The sequence below is a fragment of the Jaculus jaculus genome, chromosome 3, assembly GCF_020740685.1.
Source record: "Jaculus jaculus isolate mJacJac1 chromosome 3, mJacJac1.mat.Y.cur, whole genome shotgun sequence".
NCBI lineage: Eukaryota > Metazoa > Chordata > Mammalia > Rodentia > Dipodidae > Jaculus > Jaculus jaculus.
This window is the reverse complement of record NC_059104.1, coordinates 175,715,180-175,729,523: the sequence shown is the minus strand read 5'-3', so window position 1 is coordinate 175,729,523 and position 14,344 is coordinate 175,715,180. Positions and strand designations below refer to the sequence as shown.

General features: G+C 47.5%; 1 protein-coding gene across 3 annotated transcripts; it reads right to left on the bottom strand.

Moving 5' to 3' along the window:
- Positions 1 to 796: 796 nt before the first annotated feature.
- On the bottom strand, positions 797 to 13,696 carry Akip1 (A-kinase interacting protein 1). Of its 3 annotated transcripts, none has more exons than XM_045146552.1 (7): positions 13,345 to 13,688; positions 12,283 to 12,363; positions 7,728 to 7,835; positions 4,497 to 4,556; positions 4,178 to 4,258; positions 1,078 to 1,222; positions 797 to 976 (listed from the first exon to the last, which is right to left on the bottom strand). In XM_045146552.1, exons 1-6 carry the CDS (start codon positions 13,564 to 13,566, stop codon positions 1,079 to 1,081), a joined length of 696 nt encoding a protein of 231 aa, XP_045002487.1. In that variant the 5' UTR covers positions 13,567 to 13,688; the 3' UTR covers positions 797 to 976; position 1,078. The 3 variants fall into 3 exon arrangements, with proteins under 3 accessions (XP_045002487.1, XP_045002488.1, XP_045002489.1); XM_045146553.1 differs by lacking the exon at positions 797 to 976 and adding an exon at positions 3,801 to 3,927 and having other exon boundaries at positions 1,085 to 1,222; positions 13,345 to 13,696; XM_045146554.1 differs by lacking the exons at positions 797 to 976; positions 1,078 to 1,222 and adding an exon at positions 3,861 to 3,997 and having other exon boundaries at positions 13,345 to 13,696.
- Between the last annotated feature and the right edge of the window lie 648 nt (positions 13,697 to 14,344).

Sequence of the window (14,344 nt, the reverse complement as noted above, 5' to 3'; positions counted from 1 at the left end):
CTGGCTTTACCTGGGTGCTGGGGAATCAAGCCCCGTTAGGCTTTGCTGACAAGTGCTTTCACCACTGAGCCATTTCTCCAGCCCCCTCAAATCAATGATTTTTGATCATTAAAATTATACTCAGCATAAGGTTCAGGATTTTTTGTGTTTGTTTGTTTTGAGGTAGGGTCTCACTCTAGCCCAGGCTAACCTGGAATTCACTATGTAGTGTCAGGGTGGCCTCGAACTCAGTGATCCTCCTACCTCTGCCTCCCAAGTGCTAGGATTAAAGGCGTGCGCCACCACACCTGGCAAAGTTCAGAATTTTTGTTTTGAGGCACAGTCTCACTCGGGCCCAGACTGGCTCTGAACTCCTAGTGCTCCTCCTGTCTCTGCCTCCAGCACACCCAGCTTTTAGATTTGGGATTTTTATTCATCTCTTATGGATGGTTAAGGAATAATGATGGTTAAATACTTGAGGGATTACACAGCGCAGCCAACACGGCCTGCTTCGATGGAAGGAGGCATAGCATAGGTCATAGGTCACAGGTGAGGGGTGACTCACAGTAGCACCTTCACCCCACTAAGAGCTCTCTGAAGATGAGCAGGAAGGCACAGTTGGGAGGGGCACAGAACTGGGCGTCCTGTCCTGGCACTCCCTGCCAGGGCTTGGTGACACTGCTAAAGCTGCCTGTTATACAGAAGTGACATGGTGTGCTCCATCTGCTTTGGGTAAATGTGTCCAGTCTCATCAAGTCTACAGTTGTACCTAGGAGACAGTGCTTTATTTCTCTTTAGTACCAATAAAGTCAAATTCTCTGTTTCAAATCTTTCCCTTTATTACCATAATTGACTTTACGTGGAAAGCAGCAGTAAAAATGTGTACATGGCATCAATTCATCATTGCTTGCAGGCGTGCGGGCCTTCAAGGTTCTCAGGTGAAAACGGGCTCTGAAAGGGACAGACTCCAGTTCCCAAAAAGGCTGGTCCTCCCCAGCTAGAAGGCAAAACGGAATCAACGTGCCGTTAAGAAAATTATATCGTGGCTTTATTCTTCTCACTACTGAAAAAAAGCAATGTAATGGCAGCGATGTTGACCTCAGACGGGGAAGACCAAGTCCACACTTTGTCCTGAGTCAACAGCAACCACGTGAGTCTTCTTGGTTAAGGCACTGGAGCCCACAGTGACAGAATAGGTCCCTGGATAGACTTCTATGTAGAGGTCCTTGGCAGTGTCCTCAGCCTGGAAGGAAAAGCAGCAGAGCAGTTTAGAGATGCCTCATCTCAGTGCCACCACAGCATGCCCACCGGCTACTCTGTGTGCCACAGGTGGGAAGGAGTGAGGTTCCAAGATGGGGCATGGGGGTCCTCCTCACAAGGCTCACTTGGTCACATAACAGTGCTGTCCTTTCAATAACTCGCAGCACTCCGTCGTGTGGGCGGCCTTGCTTCTAATCGGCCCTAGTACCTACCTCACAAGTAAGCACGCGGGGACGCTTTCATTACAGGAACATGGAAGGCTATAAAAAGAACCCCAGTTGGATGGAGAACAAAGCAGAGTGAAAGCCTGAGGGCTGTTGTTTTGGGGATCAAAGCAGACAAGGGCACTTGTGAGCAGAGATGGGTAGTAATGGCAAGGTCCTCTGAAATAGAAAACCATGTTTTTTAAAAAACTCATTTTGTGGGGGAGGGAGGGTATTGCCATGGGATATTTTTTATAATCATGTAAGTTGTTAATAAAAATTTGAAAAAGAAACCCCCCAAAACAAATTTTCATTTTGTTTTTGTTTTAAATTTATTTATTTAAAGGGGGGGCAAAGCAGATAGAGAATGGGTGTGCCAGGGCCTCCCGACCCTACAAATGAATTCCAGACACATGCGCCATCTTGTGCCTCCGGCCTTTGGGGCTCTTGGGGAATCGAGTCTGGGTCCTTTGGCTTTGCACAGTTAAGTTCTCTCTCCAGCCCAAGAACCATGTTCTTTTTTAATTATTTGCAAGCAGAGACAGAGAGAACGGGAGCACCAGGGCCTCTTGCCGCTGCAAATGAACTCCAGATGCATGTGCCCTTTGTGCATCTGGCTTTATGGAGGTACCCAGGAACTAAAAACAGGCTATTAAGCTTTGCAAGCAAGCACCTCAACCACTGAGCCATCTCTCCAGCCCCAACAACCACGTCCTTAAGTGCACTCTGTGGGATTCCTTATCAGAAAAGGTGAAGTACTACTTCCTCCTAAAGCTAAAAACAATAGGAATGGACACCATTTGTCGTGAAGCAGCAAGTCAGCTGCTGGCAAAGCCCTTCCCTTGGAAGACTGGTTTTCCTACACAGTAAAGCCCTGGGAGCCAAGTACGGGGAGGCTGGTGTTCACAGTGAAATGAGCGCAAGCTACCGTCCAAGGCTGGACTTCAGACTTGACTGGGAAGAGGGTCTTGGTAGGTATGCAGGCAGAGGACGGGTCTCAGTTCATAAGGCAAAAGGACAAAGTCACAAGCCAGGAGAAAGCAAGTAAGAGTAAAGTGGCTAGGCGAGGTGGTGCACGCCTTTAATTCCAGCACTCAAGAGGCAGAGGTAGGAGGATCGCCATGAGTTCAAGGCCACCCTGAGACTATATAGTGAATTCCAGGTCAGCCTGGGCTAAGTGAGACAGTGACAAATGGGGTACGACCACAATGTGTTCACTGCTCAAGAGCCACAGACAGAAGTTGTCCTTTCTAACACCACGCGTGGACAAACAAACTCCCAGCCTGCAACTTCTATGAGCAGAAATAATTGATAATATCTGTACTTTTAGGATAGATGTGAAGCCAAGCTTTTCAAAAGCTGCTTTATGTGACATTCTCTTGTGTCACTTCTGACAAACTTAAGGTCTGTCACCATCTAATGGATACCACGAACCTGGCAATGCCACCGCTACGTGCTGGTTGTCAGCTGTGTAAACAGTGACGTTAAGAAAATACAGCTGCATCCGAATCGCAGCCAGGGACGCCCCACGGGTCTGCGTGCAAGGTGACACTGAGGAGAGACGCGCCTCTGTGACTGACCCTGGAGCACCGGGAAGAGGAACAGGACCAGAGTCAGCAGCGAGGTGGCGTCTAAGCCCAACAACTTGTGTTTGTGCCAGAAGCAGAATTGTGTGGTTGCTACTCACTGTGGCATAATCCAAATCCCGGTGAGGAAAAGACTGCATACAAATAAAAAGGAACTGGACTGGAGGGATGGCTTAGTGGTTAAGGCATTTGCCTGCAAACCCAAAGGACCCTGGTTCGATTCTCTAGCACCCATGTTAGCCAGATGCACAAGGGGGCACATGCATCTGGAGTTTGTTTGCACTGGCTAGAGGCCCTGGCACACCCATTCTCTCTCTTTGTCTCTCTCTTCTCTGTCAAATAAATAAAAAGAAATAAAATATTTTTTTTTTTTTTTTTTTTTTTTTTTTTTGTTTTTCGAGGTAGGGTCTCACTCTAGCCCAGGCTGACCTGGAATTCACTATGGAGTCTCAGGGTGGCCTTGAACTCACAGCGATCCTCCTACCTCTGCCTCCCGAGTGCTGGGATTAAAGGCGTGCGCCACCACGCCCGGCTCAATAAAATATTTTTAAAAGTAAGGAATTTATTGGGGTGACATGCTAAAATTCCTTTCCTCAGAATTCTAACCCTTCCAAGTTTTGAAAGCATTCCCTGGGCCCATGAACTAGTACGTATTATATCCTAAAAATGAAAAAATGCACCGTTATGTGTGTATATATGTATATAAACTAGAAAAACACTTGTAGAAAATGGGAACACATGCCTTCAAATGTTTTGGAACCTGATATCTCACCAAATGTATATGTTTCAGAATCTCAGCAGTGGTCGCGTTTCGTAAGCGGGTGGTCAGGCCTCCCTGCTGCCTGAACAGATGGTGGAATTCCAGCAGGACCCAGGGCAGCCCAGCTGAGCTGGAGGAACTGAGATATGAATACTTCAAATTCTTTCCAACCACAACTATGAGCTGAGGCACAAAGAGCATCCTTGAAGCTTCAAGTGAAGGAAAGATACCAAGAAAGCACAATTTTACACTGAGCCAAAATTGTGTGTATTCTCACCAAGTGTAAGAACACCGCAGTTTAAGAGTGCTACATGTTGCATACAAATAGCCCCTATGCTTGAAAGGTCAACTGTCCAGAGAGACAGTGAAGCCCAGCACCCCGTACTCACGGGCTGGGATGCCTCTTGTGCAGACTCTGATGTTTCACAGACGCTTCCTAGGCCAAGGGACGCCTTTTCTCTGTCTTTTCCCTGACAAGACAAGTAGAGATATTGGTAAGGACCCACACTTTGACTTCTGGAGTGTAAAGAAATGTCCTCTTCATTAGAATTGTTTTGTATGCTTTTTCTCAGTTACCATATAAATTACTAGGTTCTTTCTGATGCATTTAGAAATATTTTACACCATGTGTTTGTCACCATAACTTTTATCCTTATGGGTTTCGGGGTCTGATGAAGCTGAGTTTAAATCCTAGTTCCTGTTACTTACTAACAGAGACGACTTCTCTGAGACTTGGCTTCCTAGAGTGTAACCAGGGACTCCTGGATTCTGGGAAAGAAAAGTAAAAATGCCCATTAGTACTTCTAATAAGACCAGTGTCCCTTCAGGGTACCAACTTACATCATTTTATAGGGAAGGAGAACAACCACTTTTTACCACATGTGCCCCTGAAGGTCAGGCACACATATCCTTCCCTTCCTTTTTTTTTTGGAGGCAGGGTCTTGCTCTAGCCCAGGCTGACCTGGAATTCACTATGGAGTTTCAGGCTGGCCTTGAACTCACTGCAATCCTCCTACTGGGATTTAAAGGCATGTGCTACCATGCCTGCCACATACTCTTTCTTTCTTTCTTTTGTTTATTTATTTATTTGACAGTTACAGACAGAGAGAGAAAGAGGCAGAAAGAGAGAGAGAGAGAATGGGTGTGCTAGGGCTTCCAGCCACTGCAAACGAACTCCAGACGCATGCACCCCCTTGTGCATCTGGCTAACGTGGGTCCTGGGGAACTGAACCTCGAACCAGGGTCCTTAGGCTTCACAGGCAAGCGCTTAACCACTAAGCCATCTCTCCAGCCCTCTTTCTTTCTTTTTAAAAATACTTTATTGCTGGGCATGGTGACCTTTAATCCCAGCACTCAGGAGGCAGAGGTAGGAGGATCGCCATGAGTTTGAGGCCACCCTGAGACTCCATAGTGAATTCCAGGTTAGCCTGGGCTAGAGTGAGACCCTACCTCAAAAAAACAAAAAATAGGGCTGGAGAGATGGCTTAGCGGTTAAGCGCTTGCCTGTGAAGCCTACGGACCCTGGTTTGAGGCTCGGTTCCAGGTCCCACGTTAGCCAGATGCACAAGGGGGCGCACGCGTCTGGAGTTCGTTTGCAGAGACTGGAAGCCCTGGCACGCCCATTCTCTCTCTCTCTCCCTCTATCTGTCTTTCTCTCTGTGTCTGTCGCTCTCAAATAAATAAATAAAAAAATTAAAAAAAAAAATAAAATGAAATAAAAATATTTGAGAGAGAGGGATGGAGTGAGAGAGAGAATGAGCACACCAGGGCTTCAGCTGCTGTATGTGCCAGGTCCTGGGAAATCAAACCTGGGACCTTTGGCTTTACAGGCAAATGTCTTAACCACTGAGCTATCTCTCCATCACTACATACACTTTCTTTTTTTTAGTTTTATCATTTATTATTTGAGAGAGACAGGGAGAGAATGGGTGCACCAGGGCCTTTAGCCGCTGCAAATGAATTCCAGATACATGTGCCACCTTATGCATCTGGTTTATGTGGGTCCTGGGGAATTGAATCTGGGTCCTTTGGCTTCATAGGCAAACAAATGCCTTAACCACTAAGCCTCCTCTCCAGCCCACCACATACTTTCTTAAGGGGCACTCAGGCCATGTCTGAAGAGGAATCCAGGGTACAGAATCTGGTGGCCCTTCACATCCCAGAAAATACTGTAGGGGGCTTTTTTAGTCCATTCCCTCTCAGCCCTGTGCCCACCCAACATTTTTCTTAAACCTCTTTATGCTAATCTCTTAAAACGACCCATATGTGAGTCAGATATGGTGGCACACACCTTTAATCCCAGTGCTCAGGAGGCAAAGGTAGGAGGATCGCTGTGAGTTCAAGACCACCCTGAGACTACAGAGTATATTCCAGGTTAGCCTGAGCTAGAGTGAGACCCTACCTCAGAAAACAAAAACAAACAAACAAAAAAATGGGTTGGAGGGATGGCTTAGTGGTTAAGGCATCTGCCTGCAAAGCTAAAAGACCCAGGTTCAATTCCCTAGGACCCACGTTAGACAGATGCACAAGAGGGCACATGTATCTAGAGTTTGTATGCAGTGGCTGGAGGCCCTGGCACACCCATCCTCTCACTCTCTCTCTCCCTCATTCTCTGTCAAATAAATAAATAAATAAATAGTGGGGTAATCCTGGGATACAGAGTGAATTTTCATTAGAGTGAGACCCTGTCAGGAGGAAGGAAGGAGGAAGAGGAAGAAGGAAGGAGAAAGAAGAAGAAGGAAGAAGTAGGAAGGAGGAGGAGGAGAAGAAAGGAGGAAGAAGGAAAAAGGAGGAGGAGGAGGAAGGAAGGAGGAAGAAGAAGGAAGAGGAAGAAGAGGAGGAGGAAGAAGAACCACCCATATGCCAGAGAAGTCAGAAGTTCAACTTGGAGATTAGGCCTTGGACCTAAGTTTGCCATCTTTGGGTGCAACTAGGAGAGTTTAAGAAATATCAAAGCCAAAAACTGGGCTTGGAGAGATGGTGGCTTAGTGATTAAGGCACTTGCCTCTGAAGCTTGAGGACCCAGGTTCAATTCCCCAGTATCCACATAAGCCAGATGAACAAGGTGGCACATGCATCTGGAATTCGTCTGCAGTGGCTATAGGCCCTGGCACACCCCCACTCTCTCTCTCAAAGATAAACGAATAATCAAAAAACAAAACAAAACAAAAAACCTACTTTTCTCAAAAACTGCCACCACTGACAACTCCCACTGAGTAAGCAGAGCCTTGGGCTTCCCCATGACATGTCGATGAGATGAGGCCTGCACCTGGTATTATCTTTAGGGAAGGATTCTGTGAGAGGGCATGAAGTCCCAGGTACTCTGAAGACTGAGATGGAAAGATCACTTGAATCTGAGTGCAGGAATTCAAGACCAGCCTAGACAGCACAGCAAGATTCTGTCTCAAAAGCACATTTTTTTTTTTGTTGTTGTTATGAGACCAATCCCTCAACCCGTGGTTAAGCGCTTGTCTGTGAAGCCTAAGGACCCCGGTTTGAGGCTCGATTCTCCAGGACCCACGTTAGCCAGATGCACAAGGAGGCGCATGCGTCTGGAGTTCGTTTGCAGCGGCTGGAGGCCCTGGTGCGCCCTTTCTCTCTCTCTCTCTGCCTCTTTCTCTATCTCTCTCAAATAAATATAAGTAAACAAAAAAAATTTAAAAAAACTTCCCAAAGACATGATAGTTATCACTATCTCAGTAAGATGTAATGATTACAAAGCCCTCCAATCAATCCCTACTTACAGAAGAGGATATGTGGTTCTTCAGCATGTCCGGGAATCCTTACCGGTTCAAGTAAAGAGCCTACACCCTTGTGTTCTGGACAGACCCGCAGCGCGTGCTCGCTGCTGGGAGTTCTCTAGGGCTGGGGGCTGACGCGTCCGTGGGGTGCAGGCACGCACGGTGGCAGGCACAGCGCGGGACAGCTGCAGATACGCACCTGGCCCCAGTCCGCGTCGGAGGATGCATGCCGCTCGGGCAGCCTCCTTCTGTGGTAACGATAGACATGGGTTGCCCCTCCTTCTTCCAGCACAGATGAGTAGTATTTCTAGAGAAGTAACGGGGAAGACACCGCGTAACCAATTTGGGTTGGGGACTTAGTTAGGGTTAGACGGCTTAGTGGTTAAGGCGCTTGCCTGTGAAACCTAGCACCCAGGTTCAATTCCCCAGTATCCACGTAAGCCAGATGCACAAGGTGGCGCATGCAGCTGAAGTACATTTGCAGGGGCTGGAGGTCCTGGTGCATCCTTCCTCTCTATCTGCCCCTCTCTTCCTCTCTCCCCAATAAATAAATGTTAAAAAAAAAACACCTTTTTTTGAATATACCCTCTGTCCTAAGGCTAGTTCAGGGAGGACAGAAACCTCCTGTGAAGCAGGGCAAAAGCTCGCTTGATCTTGACTTTCAGTATAAATACAGACTGTGAAAGCAGGGCCTCACGATCCTTCTGGCCTTTGGGGTTTTAAGCAGGAAGTGTCAGAAAAGTTACCACAGGGACAACTGCCTTGTAGCAGCCAAGTGTTCACAGCAACGTCGCTTTTTGATCCTTCCATGTCAGCTCTTCCTATCACTGTGAAGCAGAATTCACCAAAGGTTGGATTGTTCACCCACTAATAGGGAACATGAGATAGGAGGGAGGCAAGAGTATAAAGCTAAATGACCTTTCCTTTTGACAGGTGTCTGAAACCAGAGGACAGGGCTAAGCTGAAGCAGAGTGGGCACAGACATTGCATTTGGCATGGCTTTGCTGCCATCTACTGCCTCTGTGGGGCAAGAAGCCCAGCCAGCTAGAGGTGGGCCGGATGGCATTCTTTGCCAGGTTAAACACTTTTCACATCTTTGCCCCAGTGTCAAGTACACATGCCCTTTCATTTCCTCCCTGACAAATAGGGATCAACAGTTCCATGTTTACTTGCCAAGGTCTTAGACAGAGACGTGGGAAGCAAGGGGAACATTTCCTTGAGATTTAGAAAGACAGCAGGAGATGAAACGTAAGCCCAAGAGCTGCGCAGCCCTGCTCCTCAGGGGCCCCAGGCCTGGGAGTGGAAGGAATGGTCTTCAGTGTAACAGAAAAGTTACTTTTTTTCCCTTGTGTTTCCCCCTCCTCCTTCCAAGTTAACCTTAGGTTGGCCCTTGATTATGAGTAATGATGAAGACATTGCAAGCCTGCTGGTTTGGGACACACTGAAGGGGCAGTGTCAAAAGCATGTGACTAGAAGGCCGAGAGGCCAGGAAAGCACTCAGCATAGGGATCTAATGGTACATTCTAGGGGCTTCCTCAAATTTGTGGAGGCAAACCCAGAACACTATTCTCAGTCTTTAGAAGGTCGAGGCTCCATTCCATAGCAGACTTGAAGCATGAACTGAAGACCACGGTGAAGAACACCAGTTTGCTAAACCCCAAACCACAGATATTATTCCTTTTACTGAACCATGAACCAAGTGCTGAGGTTAATCACTTCACAGCAGAGCTGAAGTTACAGATTTTCTACAACCAGTTTAGGACAAGGAAGAACATTAAAAATATTTTCTGAGCTGGGTGTGGTGGTGCACGCCTTTAATCCCAGCACTCAGGGGGCAGAGGTAGGAGGACTGCCATGAGATTGCCACTGTGAGACTACATAGTGAATTTCAGGTCAGCCTGTGCTACAGTGAGACCCTACCTTAAAAAAAAAAAAATGTGGGCTGGAGAGATGGCTTAGCAGTTAAGTGCTTGCCTGTGAAGCCTAAGGACCCTGGTTCAAGGCTCGGTTCCCCAGGTCCCACGTTAGCCAGATGCACAAGGGGGCACACGCATCTGGAGTTCGTTTGCAGTGGCTGGAAGCCCTGGCACGCCCATTCTCTCTCTCTCCCTCTATCTGTCTTTCTCTCTGTGTCTGTCGCTCTCAAATAAATAAATAAATAAATAATTTTTAAAAAATGTCTGAGTCATATATCTCATTGGCTAGAATCTTATTATTGGAGCCACAGGGATTTTTTATAAATGTAGAGTTTGGGCATGGCAGGGCACACATATAATTCCAGCATATGGAAAGGCAGAGGCAGGAAGATGAAAAGTTCAGAGCTAGCCTTGGACATATAGCAAGTTCAAGGCCAGTCTGGGCTACATAAAACCCTATCTCAAAGCAAAGCAAAAGAAAACACAGACCACCATTTTTGGAGATCTTCATATATGAAACTTGAATTAAAGATGACCTAAGCATGTGTGAAGGACTTAACACTCTCGTTTACCCATTTCAATGAATTCTATCAAAAACCTCATTTAAATCTTTCATGTTTTAATTTTTGATTAACCTGTTAATCTTCCCTCAGTGGAAACCAAAGAAATAGACTATATGGAATGGGGCTTTTGAAATCCTCATTTTAGCCAGGCATGGTGGCTCACACCTATAAATCCTAGCAATCGAGAAGCTAAGGTAAGAAGATGGCCCAGGAGTTTGAGTCTAGCCTGGGGCTACATAGTGAATTCTAGGTCAGCCTGGGCTAGAGTGAGACCCTACCTCAAAAAAACCAGAGAGAGGAGAGAGGGGGAGAGAGAGAGATCAATCCTCACTTTTTTTTTTTTTTTTTTTTTTTTTTTTGGTTTTTCGAGGTAGGGTCTCACTCTAGCCCAGGCTGACCTGGAATTCACTATGTAGTTTCAGGGTGGCCTCAAACTCATGTCAATCCTCCTACCTCTGCCTTCTGAGTGCTGGGATTAAAGGCGTGTGCCACCATGCCCAGCTCAATCCTCATTTTACAATGAGAAGCTAAAATACATTATGAAGCTTCATGCCCAAGAGCACATTTCCCATTTGTCACTGCTCTGGTCATAGGCTTTAGGTAAGGCCTAGTGAGACCAACAGGCTGGCTGGATATGGACGTCTAAGAAGTAGCCCATGCCATTAAAAATCATTCCAGGACAGCCTGAGCTAGAGTGAAACCCTACCTCGAAAAACAAAAATCAAACAAACAAAAAAATCACACACTCAAGCCGGGTGTGGTGGCACATGCATTTAATCCCAGCACTTGGGAGGCAGAGGTAGGAGGATTGCTGTAAGCTCAAGGCCACCCTAAGACTATATAGTGAGTGCCAGGTCAGCCTGAGCTAGATTGCGACCCTACCTCAAAAGACCAAAAAAAAAAACAAAAAAAAAAACACACTCTTGGGCTAGAAAGATGGCTTAGTGGTTAAGGCACTTGACTGCAAAGCCTAAGGACCCATGTTCGACTCTTCAGATCCCACATAAACCAGACACACAAGGTGATACAAGTGTGCAACGTTGCACATGCGCACAAGATGGTGCTCATGTCTGGAATTCGATTACAGTATCTGGAGGCCCTGGCTCACCAATTTTCTCCCTCTCTGTTCATCCCTCCCCTTCACTCTCACTTTCTTGCATTTAAAAAAAGGCCAGATTATTGGGCTTGCCTGAAAAAAAAATTTCAGGGATTGGGGAAATGACTTAGCAGTTACAGCATTTGCCTGCAAAGCCTAAGGACCCAGGTTCTATTCCCCAGGATTCACGTAAGCCAGATGCACAAGGTGGCACATGTTTCTGGAGTTCGCCCTCCTTGCGTGCCCATTCTCTCTTTCTGTCTCTTTCTCTTTCTCTCTCATAAATAAATAAATAAAAAGTATTTAAAAAAAAAACTTGCCGGGCGTGGTGGCGCACGCCTTTAATCCCAGCGCTCGGGAGGCAGATGTAGGAGGATCGCTAAGAGTTCAAGGCCACCCTGAGAATACATAGTGAATTCCAGGTCAGCCTGAGCTAGAATGAGACCCTACCTTAGAAAACAAAACAAAAAACAAAACAAAAAAAAAAAAAAACTCACACTCTTGACCAGGGACATACTCTGTTTCACATGACTATCTCCTGTCACCAACAACCACTGAGACATACTTAAAAGCTATGTCACCAGGAACTTGAAACAAACATTAAAGATTATTAGATCTACTGTGTAAACTTCAGCTTTTGACTTGTTTTTTTATTTTACTTATTTATGAGAAAGGGGAAGATGGGGAGGGGCATGCCAGGGCTTTTAGCCACTGCAAATGAACTCCAGACGCTTGTGCGACCTTGTGCATCTGGCTTTACATAGGTATTGGGGAATAGAAGCCACGTCCTTAGGCTTTGCAGGCAAGTACCTTAACTGCTGAACCATCTCTCCAGCTCTGATTTAATATATTTTGAAAACAAAGAAACTCAAGTTTCCTTTAGAGTGATCCTGAAGATTGTAACTTCAGTTTGAAGCTTAAAGGAAAAAACACCCTCAAATTCCACTTGTGGAATTCAGCGAATAAGCTACCCCCCACTACTTTCTCACCTCCAACTGAAAACTCAATGCGGGCAGCTTTTCAATAATTAAGAATTCAACAAATTTTTTGGATGAATCCTAACTTAGTCTTACTGCCTGGTTTAATTATCATGAAGGCCTGTGGGGCAGGGTATACAGGAGACAGATTCTCCCCAAATACAAGTGGTCAGGGACACAGCTTCAGTTCACACCAACTTACCCCACACTGACTTGAAGTATAGTCCATGAATTCAGCCATTGTTTGGAAGGAAGCACTAAGGGTTGGGAGCCTTTCTTCTCTCTATTTGAATAAATGACAGGTCACAGGTAAGATCTAGGATTCCCCACTGAGAACGATGCCACTTAACTTTTTAAAAATGTTTTCATGGGGGGGGAGGAGGGAGGGCATTACCATGGGATATTGTTTACAATCATGAAAGTTATTTAAAAAATCTCTTTCTCCAAAAAAAAAAATATTTTCATATATGAGAGGGGAGAGAGAATGAGAATGGGCACACCAGGGCCTCTTGCTGCTATAAAAGAACTCCAGATACATGCACCACTCTGTACATCTGACTTTACGTGGGAACTAGGGAACTGAACCTGGGTGGGCAGATTTTGAAAGCAAGTACCTTACCTTACTGAGGCATCAACCCAGCCCACATCATTTTGGAAATAGCCTTTGGGGTACAGTAATGGGAAAGGATTATGACCAAATTGTAGTATGCTGCTGTATTAAAATTCTCAATTTTTTTTTTTAAAAAAAAAGAGAAAAAAGAAACAGCCTTTCTTTACTTTGTAAAGCCCTCTGCAAGTTGCAGGTTCAGGTAAGATGGGTCTTCCTAGGACTTCTAACTGAATGTGACAGGCATATAATTTATTCAGACGTAAAATACATACTTCCTGGTTTGTCTTAGCAACAGTTGGTAGTATGTAAGAACTTAAAAATGATTTGATACAGGGTACAGGCGGCCTCGTACTGGATATGTAGCTAACAATGACCATGATCCCTGTCCTCCACCTCCCAAAGGGTATGGTGACAGGTCACCGTGCACGGACCACGAAGAATTTTTTTTTTTTTTAGTAGCCTAGTCCCCAGCGCTGTCATTAATCCACAGCTACTCCACAAGACTCCATCCATCAAAAAAGCAGTTTTCGAAGGATTTCCCATCCATGGCCCTGGCACCTTCCATCTTTCAGCCAAGGGCAGGTACCCTCGGGGGCTTCCATGGGGCCTGCCCCGGCCCCTGCAGGTCACCGCCGGCAGAATCGCGGCCCTCACCTCTGCCGGGAGGAGGCGCTGGGGACCCGGGACAGACCGGCTTCCCTGGCAGGGCCCTTCCCGGTACAGGACCCCCACGCTGCCTCGGGGGTGCTCCTGCGCATGCCAGTTCACTGCCCTCCTCCTGGCCCGCTCCAGCACTTCTCGCCCCAGCCGGGCCGAGCGCTGCAGGGCACGCCGGTCCACCCCGTTCAGCACCGCCGCCGCCCAACAGCTCTCCATGTGTCCCTGGGCGCGCACACACACACGGACACGGGCGCGTCAGCCCGCCGACCCAGACCCCGCTCTGCAGCCGTCTCCCCGGGGACCGCCGCTCTCCCCCCGCCCGCCGTGGGCGCCCCCAGCGAGAGCCGGGCCGATTCCATTCCCGCCTCCCCGCCCAGGGTACGGAAGCCCTCACCCGGCCCGGCCCTCCAGGCGCATGCGCCCGGCGGCGGGAGGCCGACCCAGTGATTCCCCCCCCCCTCCGCGCCGGCGCAGCAAGCAGGCCATTGGCTGGAGACGGAAAGGGGCGGGGCGACGGCGCGCGGCGCCTGCGCGGGGATTGCCAGGCTGACTGTTGAGCGCGGGGGGGCGGGACCCGGCGGTGGGCGTGGTCCCGTGGTGGGCGGGGCCAGGCACACCCAACATCAGGTCCCGGATGGAGCCCCTTCAGTGGGACAGGTGGTTAGAGGTCTCCGTCTGTTAGCTTGAAGAACCCAGCGTAAAGTCACCGGTGTGGCTCCAAAATTGCGAGGGTTGCGTCGGAGAGATGGCTTTAGCGCTTGTCTGTGAAGCCTAAGGACCCCAGCTCAAGGCTCAATTCCCCAGGACCCACGTAAGCCAGGTGCGCAAGGGGGCGCACGCATCTGGAATTCATTTGCAGTGGCTGGAGGCCCTGGTGTGCCCATTTTTTCTCTCTCTCTCTCTCTGCCTTTCTTTCTGTCTGTCTCTCTTAAATAAATTTTTAAAAATTAAAATTGCGAGAGCTAAGTGCCTCCAGCGCCCATTTCATTCCACA

Bases quoted from the DNA above. Each gene is read 5' to 3' on its own strand.
- Akip1 (XM_045146552.1), bottom strand. From the start codon at position 13,566: ATGGAGAGCTGTTGGGCGGCGGCGGTGCTGAACGGGGTGGACCGGCGT. The intron at 4,557-7,727 runs GTGCGTATCTGC...TTTCTTTCCCAG, and splicing joins CCGACGCGGACTGGGGCCAG to AATCCAGGAGTCCCTGGTTA. The intron at 1,223-4,177 runs GTGAGTACGGGG...TTTTCCTTCCAG, and splicing joins CACAAGAGGCATCCCAGCCC to GCTGAGGACACTGCCAAGGA.